The sequence below is a fragment of the Epinephelus moara genome, chromosome 1 (assembly GCF_006386435.1).
Source record: "Epinephelus moara isolate mb chromosome 1, YSFRI_EMoa_1.0, whole genome shotgun sequence".
Taxonomy (NCBI): domain Eukaryota; kingdom Metazoa; phylum Chordata; class Actinopteri; order Perciformes; family Serranidae; genus Epinephelus; species Epinephelus moara.
The window spans coordinates 22,588,443-22,607,102 of NC_065506.1; the positions used below are offsets into that span (position 1 = coordinate 22,588,443).

Genomic DNA, 18,660 nt, shown 5'->3' on the forward strand with positions numbered 1-18,660 from the left:
GGGAGTTGCCGGAGGACAGTTAGCAGAGGCTAAGGCTATGCTCTGTGGCTCCGCACCGGCTACAGGGGGCTGGCTAACTACCGCAGCTACTGAATGGTTTTCCATGGTGTGGAGCCGCGCTTCTAATTCACTAAGCCTCGCCTCCAACGCAGCAAATAAGCTACACTTATTACAATTACCACTGTTTTTACCATTTATAAAACTGTCCCTAGTTCGTATCACCCCCCCCTTGAAGATCTGCATATTTATTTGAACCCAACAGCGACAAAAAAGCCTTTCTCTATATGGCTATTTAGCGTAGCCTCGGTCGGCTCGGACACAGTGGAAGTCAGCAAACCAGAATAATGCACCTGGAGGCGGAAGTAAGTCTGCACGCCCGCAATGGCGAAGAAGGAGCCGAAGAAGGAGCCGTGTTTACGAGTAGGATTTAAGAAACAGGCTAAATGACATGATGTTGCACACTGTAGGTAGTGGTATGCACCTGGAAGTTGTTTGCGATCCGCCAATAAATTGAGAGAAGAAGAAGAGCCGTGTTCTTCAAGTAAGCGGTACGGAACGGGCATTGCTGAACACATAACAGTTTTACCAGATGTATCTATAAGGACTTGGTTGTACTTTCGATGTAATGGCGGATAAAGAAGGAGCACCATCTAAAAGAAAAAGATGTACTTTCGATGTAATGGCGGATAAAGAAGGAGCACCATCTAAAAGAAAAAGAACAGAAGAACAGGAGAAGGCTAAACGGGACAGTGATAGGGCTCGAGCCCAAACGAGTGTAAACCTCGGTGAAAGGTTTTAAAACTGATCCCGAGTTGGCCCTTTTCCTAATCGACAGGTATGTAATTTTTGTATTTATTTAGAGAATATACCGCAACTTGTTAGACGTTGTTTCACTTCAATATATGACGACATGGAAGTTATAAGCAAGCTAAATGTAACGTTAGCTGATGTGAACCGCTTTTGTCTAGTAACGTTACAACAAACACCACAAAATTATCTGTGACTGTGACCATGAACACAAATATACAGCAGGCAGTTGTCCTCTGTTTATAAGAAATTCAGAGCTACACCAGAACATTTATGATTTTCCTCTCGCTCTCCAAAACAAATGCATGCGGTAATTGCTGGTTGCACTCGAGATTTTACGACACCAGGCTGTGGGTGTCATACCGCTTCGACCAAAGGGGGCACTATAATCAACAAAAACGTAAAGTTCCGCACAGCTGCTCTAAAGCTCGAAGTGGGCATATTCTCACAGTACTGTGATCATGAGTATATTCTTGTTGTTTAAAATAGGATATTTTTTAAATTTATTTTCAGCTTATCCAAGTATTATAAAACAACCTGTACGATAAAAGTGACTGTTATCACTAGATCAAAACAACTGGAAACAACTGGTTCAATCATAACACCCAGAAGGGGGGTCATGGCCACCCTGATGCAATTGCTTGCCCCTTCTGTCGTTAAGTGGCTGTAATGTGCTCACTTTTTAAGCTAGGTAGGAAAGCCATGGTATGTTGTGAAACTAGACATCCTAATGCATCCATTGGTACCAACCATGTCAGCATAGCTTTTTTCAAAAGGAACTAAATGATGCTCCAAATTTAGGCAATTTTTCTTTTTTTGAAAGGAACAACTGGCATGACCAATCTCAAGGTGGTCTCTTGAACTCTCACTTGAGGAAATCTGAATGAGAATGGGTTATATGGGTATCGATGAACGTCTAAAAGGATAAAGGATAACTTAGGTATTTTTCAACCTGGGCCCTATTTCCCCATGTGTATGTGTGCGTGATTCATAGGTACAACTTGTTCTAAAATTGGTTAAGTATTGAGGGAGGCGGATGCAGCTGGGAGCCGTGAAACAAGCTAAAACAGTAACAGGGGCAAATGCATCCCATATAAGTTTGCGCATTAAAAGTGCTTTTTTTCGCCACTGACCGGTTCAGATCGCCAGTGCTATCTCTGTAAATAGCATAGTAAACGTTTCCCTTACCTCTGGGCTGTGTGTGACGTCATCTCGCGAGAGCTTTGCTCCACTGTGTCTGTAGCTCTCTCTACTCGTGGGACAGCCGTTTTCTTGAGGAAGAGGTGTTTCAGGATTGGATGTCTTCTCTTCTTTGGCTGGCAGTAGTCATCTTGGGAGAAGTGAGAACTGCAGACCCGATGGTCTGCAGGGCGCAGTGTCTGGACAGGAGTGTTAGCATCCATTTGTAGCACAACTAGCCACAACTTCAGCATCTCGCCGTCCGACAAAGGCAGCCCATGAAAGCTGTACGGGGTGTTGTGCAACATCCTGTTCTTGCAATTCGGAAAAGCACAAACACGAACCATTGTTTTCAATCGATGCAGTAAAACTCTCAGCCACTCGGAGTGGCGCTCAGCATGGCACCTCTGTTTTCTTCCGGCAACAAGAAAAGTTCTCGCGAGATGACGTCACACACAGCCCAGAGCAAGTGAAGGGTAAGGGAAACGTTTAGTATGCTATTTACAGAGATAGCACTGGCGATCTGAACCGGTCAGTGGCGAAAAAAAGCACTTTAAATGCGCAAACTTATACGGGACGCATTTGCCCCTGTTACCGTTATAGCTCGTTTCGCGGCTCCTGGCTGCATCCGGCTCCCTCAATACTGAACCAATTTTAGAACGAGTTGTACCCATGAATCACGCACACATACACATGGGGAAATAGGGCCCAGGTTGAAAAATACCGAAGTTGTCCTTTAAACTTGAGAAGGCTTGTTACCAACAGATGTTTTGCTTCTTATAGTCAGTGCACTCCTTCAAATAAAAGCTCTATATTTGTCTTTTTAAAGAAAAAGAACAATGAATCACTTAACATGTATAGATACATAACCCATTAAAACAACATTTTTGTAGAACTCATAATGATAACTGTGTTGGTATCAGTCTATGCACATCAGATAATTGGTAATATTAAGTGTAAAATAAGAAACCATTAAGTATATCAGCATGCAATTAGTTAACTCTCATACTGACATATTTTTCAACCAGACTATCTACGTCAACAGCAAAATGAAATTCCTAAAATTCAGTTTTCCATGGCTCCATTTGGCCACCACTGTGAAAAATTCCTGGGGGCGCCACTTGATTTAAAGGCAATATAATGAACATGAAAAATTATAGTGTTTGGACAGTAATAATTGCTTAACCGTTTCATTTTCAGAGCTTCTTGTCCTCATGAACCCTCTGATCTCTCATCCTCACATGCCTTTCAAGACAGTGCAGAATCATAGACAGTATGCAGCAAGAAAACCTCGTGTCTGCTTTGCTTCTGATCTCCTCATGTTTCCTTGCATCCTGCGCTCTTTCCTCTCTGCAGGTGAACTTGGCCCTGAAGCAGAAGTCAGACATCGAGCACTACAGGAACAAGCTGAGACTGAAGGCTAAGAGGAAGGGCTATTATGACTTCCCCTCCACAGACGGCAGCAGCAGCGGTCGAGCCGTGGTGCAGAGACAGCGGCACGGCCATGAGAGGGCAGCCGGTGAGCATGGCAGACCACTGGAGCCTGATGATGAGCGAGGTTCCACTTATGTCAAGTCTCACAGGAGGTGAGAAGAGAGTGGAAAAGCAGGTGGAACCTGGGTTTGGCTGAGTGTAAACACAAGGGTGTGAGGATACAATTCAAGCAGTCACAAAGTCCTGAAGGTGACAAGGCAGTTCATATTGGTGGACGGAGTTTCTAACCATGGCCACTTATTCCTCCCTGCTGACCCCTGCCTTGCCTAATTAGCTTATAGATAAGTAAAACTGTTTCCTCTAATGTTGTCATTATCCTGTCTTAGTCGGCAGTAAGAGACCCATCAGGCCTGTCTGATTAATTTGATTCAAGTCCTGAGCTTCCAAAAAGGAGATAACAGGACTGGCAGGGTGTCGGATGGTCCACTATGCTGGTTCTGTCCTGCTTCTACTTTACAGATGTACATACAGACGGAGTCTTTGATCAGTACAGACTCAGATGAAACACGTCCACATGAGATTAACATTTAGCTACCTTCAGAGCGGAAAGCAACATTTGAATTTGTGAATGTGTTGACTCAGCAAAGGGTTGAATTTAGCTATTTTTATATCCCAACATGGTGAGGAAGACGAGGATTTTAGCAGCTACTTGTCAAGGCTAGTGTCTGACTGATCACTTACACCAGCAGCATACATTTACCTAACTGAGGGGATCATTGCAAGCAGGTTTGCTGATACGCATCTCGTCCTCTGTCATTGAGTGTACATTGTTGTTTTGTTAGATGCTTTATCAGTATCGCATTTGCTATGCAGCGCCTCAAGGATATCCTCATACCATGCATATGGATCATTATTATTATAATTACTGTTGATTCAGCTCTTTTACTTGATGTCCTCATGGGATATCCTCATGTACTGTATCTATTTGGCCTGCACGGCTACCTTTTTGTACCTTTTTTGAAAGGGAATCAGATAAAAACCCCAACTGTGTTCTCCACCCTCTCCACTCCCCACCTGCCTTTCACTGGCAGACACTCCATGGCTGAAAAGTAAGAAAGCTGAATTGAAAGGATTTCAATGAATGATAAGTGTACCCCAGGTCGGATATGCACTGAATCCATCCTTTACTCCGATTGACAGGCACTCACAGGTCGGGCAGATGGCCTATCGCAGCAGACAGAGCCTGAGCAGTCCCAGTCCTGGAGGAACAGAGATGGACCTGCTTGTTATGAGGGAGAGGCCCAGGAGAGGCATCCGCAACAGTGGCTATGATGTGAGTCACACGTCATCACCAACTGAGCCTGTGTCCCAACAAGATGCAGCTAAAGGTTCACTGTGTTGGATTTAGGAGGATATACTGGTAGAAACTGAATATAATATTACAAGATATAATAATAATACCAATAACGTTATTTACATAGCACCTTTAAAAACAAAGTTTGCACAGTGCTTTGACAAACAAAACAGAAGCAGAAACGGGATACCCAGAAGGCAATACAGCAACAGAAATGATAAGTATGATTTCGTTATTGTATAATCACCTGAAAATAAGCATCATTATGTTTTCGTTACCTTAGAATGAGATGAATAAATCTACACAGGGAGCGGGTCCTCGTCCACAGAGATAACCTTGTTGCACTGCCATGTTTCTACAGTAGCCCAGAACAGACAAACCAAACACTGCCTCTATACAGGGCCATTCACATTTTAGCAGCCCTTCCGCGATGAGATTGTTTTTAACGTGAAACTGCTTTATTCAGTGTTTTTACCAGTTTAAGTCACTGGGCCTGTTTGTTTTGGAGAGGAAGAGACCTCTGTGGATAATTCAGCTCTCGATAAAAACCTCCCAGATGTCTGGATCAGCAAAAAAGTTTAGCTGTAGTAGTTGTTTTTACAGGTGTTAATCACCTTGCTCATTTGTTTCTGCGAGGAAGAGGTACAATTTGGCTCCCAGTAAAAACCTCCCGAACACTGAAGCAATCCTAACAGGGTGAAGTTAAAGATCGATGCAATCTGCAATCCTCACCCTTACACGCCACTAATCCCCCCTCAAATGAAGCTTTGTGTTAGTTCATGCAGGACACGGAAGTCAGCCAGTTGATGGGATCATTGTTTCTTATTAGTCACACACCAAACACAGCCCATTCCCACACAAGGTGATCCATTTAAATATGGCTTCCTACTCACTCACCCTGCTACACCAATGCTGCCACACACTGCTGCTGCTGCTGGCGGCAAAGCTTTACCTCCAACACCCCAGCCTCCACCTTTCTAACTCAGAGTCCTAACATGGCTCTAAGGTCAAAATGGTATTTAATGTGTGCTTTGGGATTTTCTGCATGCGCTCCCTTTTTTTGATGTAGCATGCGGCTTGTCTAATCCAGGGAGCACCTCAAGGCTGGAGCCCTTAGCGCCAAACATAACTGTATTTCCATTTGTTGCAATAAATGGTTAAATCTATGACAAGAGTGTTCCTGACTGAACTTACCATTTTGAACATACATTAGCACCTACTCCAACAAAGTGATTGACAAAGCAAGCTTTAAAAGTTAATATCAGGTAAACTTTGATCTTATCTATATTGATAGTGTGCTAGGGATGTACTACTCAAACAGGCATTTAACAAATTCAGATGATAATTTAAAAAACCTAATGCCATAGTTTTCAATCTAGTAAGATGGACTTAAAAAAAGTAGAAAAGTTCATTTTCAATCCCTTTTTTAGGCACTGTGCAGCCACCAAGCTGGAAACCAGACATATTCTACTCAGGTGTGGTTTAAAGTATGCCACAGCAAGCCAAGGGAAGGGAAGTGGTTCATTCATAATTAAGAGTTAATATTTATAAGGCGCTGCCGTTTAGATACGTAATGCATCTCAGGATGGCTGGTTTATGCCTCCACTCTTTTATTGTTCCATTATGGCTCTGTGTATGGCTCTCTCCGCCATGAAGTCAGAATACTCAGGAGTATGTGAGCTCCCGAGAGTAATCGAGCAGCCCGTTCCTAAAAAGTGTTTTTATTTCCAAGCTGTCCTTTTGTAAAAAATATGAGCAGTGGCAGAAATATTTCACTGAACTGCCACTGACCTGCTGCCAGCCATTTCGACCAGTCACAGCAGGAGAGACACAGGTGTAGCTGGCTCTGGTATTGTGCTGGCTCACAGGTATGACTTACTGGGACACTTAGATGGGATATGAATAAGTAATTATATGGACCTGCGCAAGTACCAGTACTGCAAGTGAAATTTATGCTGTGAAAATAGTGTCTTGTGCATTTACGTTTGATAAGTCAGGCTCTTGGGATGACAAAATACTACAGGTATTAACGTGACAGACTTCAGAACTGTATTACAGGGGACGCTTGATAAGCCCCACAAATTTTGATTACCCAGACAAATAGCAGTGGTAGCAGAAGACTTTAGTCAGTTTGAATTTGCTGTGGCAAAACTCTGTGTAGCCAACTGTTAAGCTCTGTTAGAAATATGGCACAATCACTGCTACAAGCTACACGGTCCTTTCCAGAACTCCTGGCCCTGTTGATTACAATGGGACCAGTGTGGCTGCAGGCTCCGTCACTGCAGATGCAAGCCTCTGCCGTTTCGTGTTGCAGGGCGGGCTGATTTATGAGGTGCACTACGCCAGGTCTCCTGTGGCTACCCTCTATTCGCACAGGAAGTAGGGCAGCCTCAACTTGTATTCATTTATCACTGAATATAAGGACTGGGTGGATTGAAACAGAAGCTGGGAGACAGAGAAAGAGTACAGGGTGTGAAAAGATGGAGGGACTTTTAAAAGATGTGAGAAAGAGGATGGAATAGAGTTGTGGGTAAACAATTAAGATGGAGATGCAAAGATTATACAGAGGAGACAGGATGATGCTTTTACCATCTATAGTGTAGATAAGAAAAGAGAAATGGAGAGGGAAGATACCAAATAGCGATAACACACATACAACAGACCTCCAGCAACTGCCTGACTATATTGTTGGACTGCTTATAAGCAGAGGTACAACCAAGTCATTGTTTTGCAAGTCACAAGTAAGTCTCGAGTCTTTGCACTCAAGTCCCAAGTCCTTAACTTTGAGTTACAAGTCCTAAACAAGTTATAATCCACCCTTCAAACAGTGTTCAGTAATGAAATGTTAGCTATTCATGGTTCTTTTCTGCAACTTGTAACTTTTACATAACATACTTGCCGAAATAGTCAAGTCTGAGTGAAGTCATGAGTCATTTGTGTTGAGTTTAAATCAAGTTTCAAGTCTTAATTGATTTTGTCAAGTCAAGCAAATTTAGGGGCGGCTGTGGCTCAGAGGTAGAGCGGGTCGTCCACCAATCGGAAGATCAGCAGTTCAATCCCTGGCTCCTCCTAACTGCATGTCGAAGTATCCTTGAGCAAGATACTGAACCCCATCTTGCTTCCGATGGTGCTTCCATCGGTGTTAGTGAGTTAAAAAAAAACTGAGTAGCAGGTGGCACCTTGTATGGTAGTCTTGGCCACCAGTGTATGAATGTGTGTGTGAATGGGTGAATGTGACTCCTAGTGTAAAAAGTGCTTTGAGTGGTCGGATGACTAGAAAGGCGCTATACAAATGCAGGTCCATTTACCATTTACCAAGTCTAAAGTCATTAAATTTGTATCTTGAATCATGTCATGTGACTCAAGACCACACCTCTGCTTATGAGTGCAGAAACAAACTGCCTGGTGCTGCTGGCTGAACCTACTGTGACCAAGCAGTAACACAGCTGGATCAAACTCCTCCAGCTGACTTGTCTCAGAAACTCTGCGTAACATTAATAAGCCTCTTCCAGCTCAGTCAGCACCCTGTCAACAACCCACTGAGAGAATGACAGGAGACATTATGGAACTTGTAACTCTCCAGCTCTCTCAAACTGCATCTCTTTATATCCTGCCTATTCAGAAAGAGAGATTGAATTTTCTGATATTTTGATCCAGGTGAAAGTCAGAACATGCCTTCTCATGTGGCCATAGATTCACCCACATAAGCCCGTTTTATTCTTGTATGTATGAAAGATTCCATGTTGTTTGTAACTGTGTTTGCTTATCAGTCAGACCCCTTAGACACTCTGTTATTAGCCAGGGTTCCTGCCTGGATCCTTAAAAAGTCTTAAAAAGACAGTGCATTCATTAATCCAAAAATAAGGCCTTAATTAGTATTAAAATGAAAAAATAATCTTTAAATTAATCTTTCAAAAGCCCTAAAATGGTAAGACAAGGGAAGGTGGATTTTTATGATTTTTCCTTCTTTCTGACAGGTCTCAAAATGATTGGTAACATCAAATTTTTCTTTAAATAATTTCCCAAAAGCATCTTGCATTGATGTCATGCAGATCAGGATAGCAGGACCAGCCTCACTCATAATTTGTTTCTGGCCAGGTTGTTCAGAGCAGATGATCCACTGTCTGTTAGCTAGGTGTCACTGTACCCTGGACAACATAGGGAAGGGCAAGTTTCACTGTTACGCGGATGATACACAGCTCTACATCACTTTCATGACCATCACTGCCATATTTAAACATGGCTACAAAGAAATTTTCTGAAACTGAACAGCAATAAGTTGGAAATCTTGATCACTGCCCCAGACTCCCTTACCTGCCCTACCCAGGATTTCTCACTCACCACTGATGGCTACGTCATCATCCCCATCATCATCGTCCGCAACCTCAGAGTTGTCTTTGACCCCACCATCTCCTTCATACCTCATGTCAACCAAATCACCAAAACAGCCTTCTTTCACTTCCACAACATTGCCCGCCTCCGACCCTCTCTGTCACCCTCCGCTGCTGAAACACTCATCCATGCACTTGCAATATGCAGGCTTGACTACTGCAGTAGCATGCTGTCAAACACTGTCCTCAACTTCAGCATGTAGGGAACTCTGCTACCCGCCTATTTACCAGAATTTGCTCACGTGACCACATTACCCCAGTCCTCCATGACCTCCACTGGCTCCCGGTTAAACACTTCAGGATTCTACTCATCACCTACAAGGCCCTTAACAATCTAGCTCTTCCATATCTCTCTCCCCTTGTCCATCAGTAGTCCCCCTCCTGTTGTCTCCACTCTGCTGATGCCAGCCTCCTTCAAATACCCAGGACCAAGTGCCGAACCTGGGGTGACAGGCCTTTTTTAGTTGCTGCTTCCTCTCTGTGGAATTCCCTACCCAAATTCGTCTTAATTTCATTCTTAGTGCCATTAAAAAGTCTTGGATCTAACTTTCCTTAAGCTGTAGGAACATTTTTAGTTGATTCTCAATTCATATCCTCGTGTAAATGTGTTTCTATATGTTTTAGACTGAGCCTGAGTTGATTGAGGAGACAAATGTTGACCGTCTAATGGGGCCAAGGGGTTACATGTACGGCCGGGGCTTGAAAGGCCACTCAGAGACATCCACTCTGAGCTCACAGCCGTCCATTGATGAAGTGCGACAGCAGATGCACCTGCTGCTGGAGGAGGCATTCAGCCTGGCTTCAGGGGGGCAGTCCACATCCGGAAGGCACTCCCATCACCACCACCCCCCTCCTGACCACTACAGCAACGCACCGCCTCCCCTCCCCTATGCAGACGTGGTGACCAGTGCCCCGGGTACAATGAGTTGTGGACGGGGAGGCCTGCAGTGGGTACCATCTTATGGCGCAGAAATGTATCAATGCAGCCTGCCTAAACCGGTAAGTGGGATGAGATTATTTCCCCTCTCCTAAGAACTGTGTTTGTGTTTATGTAACCTTAAATGCCTTTCACTATCTCTTTAAGGCCTTTCGCTTCACCCAGCTTCCTGAGATGGCCATGGGTTCTCCTCCCCCTTTACCGCCTCGCACTGGACCTCCTCCTGGGACCTCCTTAAGACGGTAAGGCTTAATAGGTCTCACACATACACACATACACACAGACACAGACACAGACACATACACACACACACACACATACAAATGCAAGCAACCAGACACATACACACCCTGTCTGTAGCATCCCAAAGCCCATCAGATATTCCACAGCTATTCACATTCAAATTCATATTCAGGGACCAGATATTCGCCAGGTAATGTGCTGTGGCCAGAGTGATTTTAGGCCTTGTTTAAATTTGAATATTGAACTAGTGCATTGAGAGATGGCAAGCATGTTAATAAGGCAGTCACTTTTCCACATGGAGTATGTCTGCCATCTAGTGGTACTGACCAAGCACATCAGTACCTCTATGTTTATGCCTCTCCAATCTCTGCCCAACTTAGTTCCACTTCTGACTTGGGGCCTAAGGGAAGGAGCTCAGAGACATCTGTCACTGAAATGCAGAGTCAACATGACAACAACCCATACGGGCCAACAGTTAGAGCGGCACTTCCATCTATCACTGCAGAGCAGCCTGTGTCCAACTACTCAGGTACGTCTATGAGGAGATGACATTGCCTTTTAAGAGAAACCCATAATGTGCCTCGCTTCCATGACAACATATTCTTTCAAGAATAGTAATACATCTCCTGAAATACAATCATCAGTGAACGTCAGCCTCTCTTCTCATCTCTGTAGGAAACCCAATAACAGCCGTCTACGCCATCCCAGCCACCAGGCCCGGCTACTCAGAATACTTTGTCTCCACACCACCCACCTCCTACCACAGTCCGTCCTGGATGTCCTATCCACCTGAACCCGAGGATGTGCCGCCACAGTGGGCAGACTCTGTAAGGAAGCCCATTTTGTTTGCCGAGGAAGCACACAATCCTACAAAACATTGAATAAATGAATAACTGAAAGATGAGCAATTTATAATGGTAGAATAGCATGACCAAACATCTTCATTATAGCTGTAGCTGGTAACTTTTTTATATTTGCTGACACTGTCACTGTATTCACACAGCACTAAATGAGGCAGATGATTTGTGAAAAAAAAAAATCATATTCTTCTCCCTAATCCATTTCCTCATAGCGCTTATAATGGCCTTCCCGCACATGAACGAAAACAACCAATCAGAGCCGAGGAGTCTCTAACGCAGCTGTCAGTCATGTCATTCACAGCTTGTGAACTGCGGTCAAACTGTCAAACTAGGCAGCGTCGATCAAATATGAATCGAGACTCTGCCTGTTTCTCCTTTCAAATGTTTTCAGAAACATATTTTAGTGTACTGTTTAGCTGTAAAATGGGAATTTTTTATTCGACCAGTGGGCGGTGCTTCGTACTTCAGTCAGCTATTTCCAACATGGCAGTTGGGTCACAAAGTCTCTCATTCACACTCCTTACTCACTATGTAGAGAGTTCTATGTAGAGGACTATATAGTGAGCTTATCTGCAACATGAAAAAAACAATGTCGGATACTACTCAGCTGGTGAACCATTCGTAACAAATACTGACATGCATATGTGATAAAAACTTGAAATTATGGCAAATAAAAACTGGTAAACATGTCATTATAAGTTAAACATGTACAGCAGGTTTTAATCGAGCTGCCCTCTCTCACCTCATCCTTCTCTGTGTCTGTCCTATATAGTCCATTTGTTACTTTGGCGCAATGCATGATGGGATGTATTGCTTGGTGAGTGACCATCAGTTGTACACTATTATTCATGGTGCATTGTGGGATACTTTGAGTCCTCTGTATAAGGTATAATTCTTCCCACTATACATTGGGACAGCACTACAAAATGGACTATGTAGTAAGTGGTGAGCAATCTCGGACACAACCTAAAATATGTTTCTGAGAACATATTAGGCGAGAAAGGTTGTGACGCAGCTGCAATGTTGGAAGTAGTTGATTCCCATTACAGCTAAACTGTACACTAAAGTATGTTTCTGAAAACATTTATGGGGAGAAATAGGCAATGCATTAGCAAAATCTTGATTCATATTTGATCGGCACTGCCTAGTTTGATCGAAGTTCACAAGTATGATTGACATGGCTGACCGCTGCATTAGAGACTCCTCAGCTCTGATTGGTTGTTTCCAGTGTGCTGTGGTAGATTCTAGCGAATGCCATTAGAGGCGGGTATTTTCATAAATGCTACTAACTGTAGCTTTAAACTAGGACAGTGCCAGTATTCAATCATATGTCTGAATGCCCCAACAGCTCTTTGTCCTTATAATTAGGTCTTTACTTATCAGATAATAAGCTAATCTAAGTGACTACTGTAAAATTTCTTTCACAATTGACCTTTTGCTACGTCCCGCCCCTTTGCATTGGTCCAACAAGCTGTTGGAGTAAACATGGAGCCCACACTGTAACCAACTGCACTCTCTGAAGAAATATTATCATGTTTTTGGGAAAATTAAATAGTGATTCCAGAGAGAAGCAGACAGAGGGGTCTACAGTCTGTGTTTGAAGGATATATCCAGGATGTCAAACTGACTCAGCAGCAACAACAGGTTAAAAAGACAACCCTACACTTTTCAGGGTCTGATTTTGATTTTGGAACAGGGAAGAAACATATATCTTTTTCCAACCTCTCCAGGTAACGAGTATCATTAATACACGACGTGCCCCAGGCACAACATTTAGCTCCAAATCCACAAAACCAGCCTGAAAATGAAGGAAATCTGAAACGATTGCATTAGAGTCAATGGAGCAAAGCTGTGTTGTGTGTTGCCTGAGCAGGCCTGATGCTACGCTATGATTGGCCAGTCTGCATCCAGGGGCGGGGCTTAGCAAGGGGTCAGTTAAGGCTATGTCCAGGATAGAAAAGTACACAGAAAAGAAAGTCTTTGTTTCTCACTCTTGTTAGTGATGTAGTTGTAAGTTTAGACTCAATCAGTGTCTGTACTTTAGACTCGTACAGAGACTACAATGGCCAGTGCTTTGACTTTAAACAGTTCAGACAAGAAGCCCCAGACAATTGAATTCTATAGTTTTTCACTGAGTAGTTGGAAAAAAAGTGATTGCTGTAGTGTTAATAAAATACCCCACCTTCCCCTCCTGGTTATCAGGATGTTTTCCCATGACTTCTGGTCACCTTATGGAGCCAGAGAGTGAGCTACATCACTGCACCAGCAAGGGCTAAAAAAGGAATAAACACTCAGAAACACAAAATAAGGAAATATCAGCAGGGAAATATATCTTTCATGTGCAGCACTGACATAAGTCTTTTTGTGCTCATGTTCCTATCTACCCTTGAAAAGTTCTGGGCCTCATTAAACAATAATCCTCCTACCGTCTCCTCTGTTTTTCATTAAAATAAGACGGGTTCCATTCGTCCTGTCAGATCTGTTATAACCCATGTGACCCTCCCTCCCCTCCCCTCCCCGTCCCCTCCCCTGCACAGGAGTCTCCTTGTTTGTATGGAATGTTTTCTCTTTTTTTCCTTGTCTGTTTGCCTGTTTCAACCAGATGTCTTCACGCAGTGTCTTTTTGCAGAACCAGTGTCATTTAGAAACCATTTGCTGATCTGAATTTATGGCTGGCGTTGAGTGGACACAACAAAATACCGGGGTAGTTGAGCACATTTCTTAAATGAACACCTCTTTTACTTCTTTTTTTTTCCCTATTTCTTGTGGTGTAAATCTGACACTTGAATCGACATTCAAAAGTAGTCCATTCTGGAGTTCAAACGCTGTTTGAATCAAAGTCCATTTCAGTATCATACACTCACACAGTAGATCTCCACACTCATTACCTTCCCTGTTCTTTTGGCTCATTTATAATGATTTTTTTCTCAGATACAAATGTGTATATTTTCCCTTATCACCCATTGAATTCTGTCTAAAGTAGTGGTGCAGGGAAAATGTTCACGCAGCAAAATAACAAAAAGAAACTTTCGCATATACTGTATCCTTCTAATTATCTAATTGGTAGCCATTATTTTTCGTGGGTAGTGATAATACATATTATTGTATTACTGATTTCATGTCTACCCTGTTTTCCAGGTGCCCCTGCCTGGGTATGTAGAGGCTTTTCCTCATCCTCGCTACCCACAGGGGAGCCCCACCAGGCTGCCCCTGCAATACAACCAGGCACTGGAGCAGCCGCCCACTGCCCCTAGCACAGCCTCCCAGCAAAGCCTGCCCCAGGTGGTGAAGGACATGGACAGCATGCCCCTGAGCAGCCTCTCCACCTCTGCACTCGTGCAGGCTATTCGTCAGGAGGTGGCCAAGTTGGCGAAGAAGCAGAACGACGTGTTTGAGTTCTAGTTTGGATCCTTGTGTGTGCGGGAGGTGGTTAACCGTGCGTTGGTCTTCAACAGAGGCACACGAAGGTGGTGCTGCTTCAGACTGATTTTTGATGTTTGTACTGTACAATGGACTTTACCCACTGATTACCCACCGATTGATTTCTTTTCACACACCATTGGTGTTTTGCAGCTCCTGACTCAAAGAAACAGAAAAGATTGGGTTTGTTTTTTTTAGAAAATAATTCCATCCTCTATCGATGATGTCCCAAGTAACTACATGCATCTCTCTCTGTAGATATGTCAATAGGATACGCTAAATATTGAAACTATAATTTTTCCCCGGATTAGACATGTTTTTCGTCAATCAGCATCAATCGAGAAGAGAGAAAAAGTAAAATTGTTGTCTGTACTGAGAGGACCAAAAACTTTGAGTCAGATGGTAAAAGTATAAACCACAGTGTATATGAGCATGTACAGTATTAGGGAATCATGTATCTTATCTCCTTTTATAGACCATTAGTTTCAACAAGACCTACTGCATCAGTATCGGTTCATTTAAGCATCCATATCAAATCAGACTACCACTTTATTTCATTTGAGGTCCTTCAGTTTATTTTCACATCACATACCAACACCATGAAAGTAACAAGAAACACTGACTGGCCTTGGTTGTCTAATGATTTGTAGAGATTTAAAGTAGCTCCCGTTATTTAACAAATTGACTAAATACAGTACATACGTATCTGCCTTTTTAGTTGAACATGATGATGTAACATATAGATGGAAACATTTGCCTTTTACTATCTTAAATAGAAGGAAGCATTTATCCTTATTTGTTTGAGTGTGCATAAGTTTATACACTTGTGACTGAGTGAATACTCACAAACTTTAACTTAACATGTTTATTCTTTTCTTACAGACAACCCCACACAGAAAAGTTAAATGATATTTGCACAGAGTAGCAGTTTTATAGCCAGCCCAGTGGCTTAAGATGATGCACAGATGATTCAGTGCACATACAACCCCAAGACCTTTGTCACTAAACAACTGTCTTTGCTGCTGGAAGTAGTGCCGCCGTTTCTTGTGACGTTAAACTACAAACAAGGTGAATCTATTGTTTGTTTACCGGCCTTAAGACATCTTAATGGTCTCAATGGGTGCATTTCATGAATGAAATACAAAGTTCATGTAAACTATTGACCTAATGAGAGGTCCTACATCAGTACTCCTGTTCTAAGAAGTTTTAAGTGCACAAACCTTTGTGTAACGTTGTGAATGTCTGCCTGAGCGTCGACTCAGATTAAGTGTACAGTACAGTTTCGTAAGCGCCGTGTTCAATGTGGAGCATCAGCGCGCCCTGGAGTCATCCAGTTTGTAAGGTGCAAAAGGGCGTGTATGCTGAGGTAGACATTTACATTAAAAAGCAAATTCCATTATCGCGAATTTGCTGCTTCTTTACATTAGTCGTCGATCTCAATAATGTTTTAAATCATCCACACAGATCATGAGCTTTCACCTACCAAGTGACAATATAACAATCATAAATCTCAACATGTAAGAAGAAATTAGATTAAATAAAAGACATTGTTAAAAGCCAATAATTAAGGATTAGGACCCAGACACCAGACATGATTCAAAGTACAAAGTTACATGTTAAACAAAAGACCAGGCCCTCTGATAGCCACTGGAATAAACCAGACATGTAAGTGCCAGAATTATTTCAGCAGTGACAAGAAGGAAGGAGGTCAACTCTTATTTTAGTGGAAGATTTGGGCATTCTAGGATCCAACTGACCCGTCTGATGGTGTGCTTTAATTAATATCTTGAAGCTGCACTTCCTTTATCTGACCGTCTTAATCAGCTTTGTCACCCTATTTTATTTGGTCTGCTTTTTAAATCAGACTGCGGCCGTCATCAAAGGGCAGTGCACAAAACAAAGCTATAAACTATTCAATAAAAACTCCCATGAAACAAAAGTCATTAAATCATCGCACACATGAAAGGAATTCATCTTTCTTGGAAAAAGACTCATACTCATATTTCACTGTGGCATAAAAAGCCTTCAATAGGTTATGATGAATTCTTAATGCAGAATGGCTGGCTTGGGAATGGAAAGTGGGACTGAGGGCAGATGAGTGCATGTAGGCCTATAGCAGGGGTGCTGCAATATTGTTTGCGTGAACATTCAGATGCTATAGATCGCCTACTTTTACTATATTATTGCCAATCACATGGAATGCTTTGCTGATTATTATAATCAATGCTGTCATGAGACAGGTTGTGACATAAGAAAGACAACTATGAGTGAAAATGCCTTTAAATCATTGTTTGGTTTGGTAGAACAGTATTGCTGCTGTTACAGCAGTCCTGGATGAATTTAGCCTTTTTGCATTATGACTTTTAAACAAACCCTCCCCCTCTTCTGAGAAATGTTCTTTTCTACTCATGCCTGTTGGTGTCTAAGTAGGTATAAGGAAATACTGTATGTCTTAAACTCAACAAGAACTTTGTTGTTGCTTGTTTCCCCAATATTCCTTTTACCCATTATTCAGAGGAGCACTTAATGTCTTAAGAACTGTACTAAATACAGTGAAACCATTTTTTTTGTGTATACCAGAAGTGAACACCTTTCCACATTCTCATGCTGGATAACTGAGAAAACTTAGCGATATTAAATAAAAAGGGTTTTAGGTGGTTTATCGGTTTAGAAAAACGACAAGTATTTATTCTATAAAATGAACTATGAAGTGAGCTAAACCTATTAAAAGTTAATGTCTTTTTGTCTTCCTGACTGGTTTCTAATTTCCTTTTTTTCATCTGCTTGATCTTGTTATATTTGATGTTCCTCAGAGATTGATTAGACGGAGAGACCGCGAGACAGATGGAGAATGAGAGAAATATTAGCCTACATGATTAAAATTAAATAAAAGATTTTATTAGAAGAATCAATCATCAATCTGTGTCTTCAATACGTCCTTTACTTCCTGCATGCCATTTTCCTGATGAGCAAGATCCGAAGAGTTAAAGTGACTGTTGCACTGATCCTCCACTTCTGTAGTTGATAGGAAACCTGTTTTCCCATATTTGTGTGTGTCTAAGTGACTAATGGAAACACCAATTTTTAAAATTGGTTCAGTAGGGAGAGAAACGGACATAAAAGATTATTTTTCTATGAGGTTTATGCCCTTTTTTGGCAAAAAGAAATTAATTAATCTATTCATTTTAACCCAAACCACATTTTTTTCTCCTAACATTAACCAAGACAACTTCTTCCAACAGAGACACAGCTGCAAAACAGGCTGCAATGAAATCACTACAGGCAGTTGTGCACCATCTATTTACGTTCATTGAATGTGCTTGTTTTTGCCACCGACAGGCTCAGATTGTTTTAATAAGTGTCTGACACCGTTACAGAAAAGACCCTACAAAGAAATTAAGCGTTTTTTTGTTACTCTCGCTGCTGTATTTGTTATTGTGACCTATACCCATGTGTGTTCCAATACCCACACTACCATACTATATAGTAACCAGAAAAAGATTTAGTGTGACCTAATACATAGGATGTCAAATGCAGTATGCCAGAAATACCAGGATGTTCTACTACATCTAGTCAGATTTTGCAATATGCAAAGTAGCATGCTTTTCCGACCCACAATCCTATGTGCAGCAGATGATACCTCACATCGACTGTTGAAGTCGCAATGATGAATGACAGCCCATTCAGGTGACTGATGACCAGTGGATTAGTAATTTTGGGAATATTAACTCTTTGATTGAATAAAACAATCATAAATATAACCAACAACAAACATAAGTATTAGATAACAATGACAGAGAAATGTATAGCCTGTGTAATTTTACTTTTGTGAATATACACTCACTGGCCACTTTATTAGGTACACCTTGCCAGTACTGAGTTGGACCCCCCTTTGCCTTCAGAACTACCTTAATTCTTGGTGGCATAGATTCAACAATGTGCTGGAAACATTCCTCAGAGATTTTCGTCCATATTGACATGATGGCATCACACAGTTGCTGCAGATTTGTCGGTTGTGTGTGAAACTCCCAGTAG

General features: G+C 42.1%; 1 protein-coding gene across 1 annotated transcript in view; it reads left to right on the forward strand.

The window, feature by feature from the left end:
• The window catches only part of kiaa1549lb (KIAA1549-like b), a 178,974-nt gene extending 161,486 nt beyond the window's left edge, over positions 1-17,488 (forward strand). Inside the window, exons 15-21 of the mRNA XM_050050330.1 lie at positions 3,343-3,572; positions 4,621-4,753; positions 9,790-10,164; positions 10,250-10,344; positions 10,726-10,874; positions 11,021-11,172; positions 14,344-17,488. Coding sequence (XP_049906287.1) covers positions 3,343-3,572; positions 4,621-4,753; positions 9,790-10,164; positions 10,250-10,344; positions 10,726-10,874; positions 11,021-11,172; positions 14,344-14,607 — 1,398 coding nt within the window. The 3' untranslated portion in view covers positions 14,608-17,488. The remainder of the gene's footprint in view (positions 1-3,342; positions 3,573-4,620; positions 4,754-9,789; positions 10,165-10,249; positions 10,345-10,725; positions 10,875-11,020; positions 11,173-14,343) is intronic.
• The last annotated feature ends 1,172 nt before the right edge of the window (positions 17,489-18,660 follow it).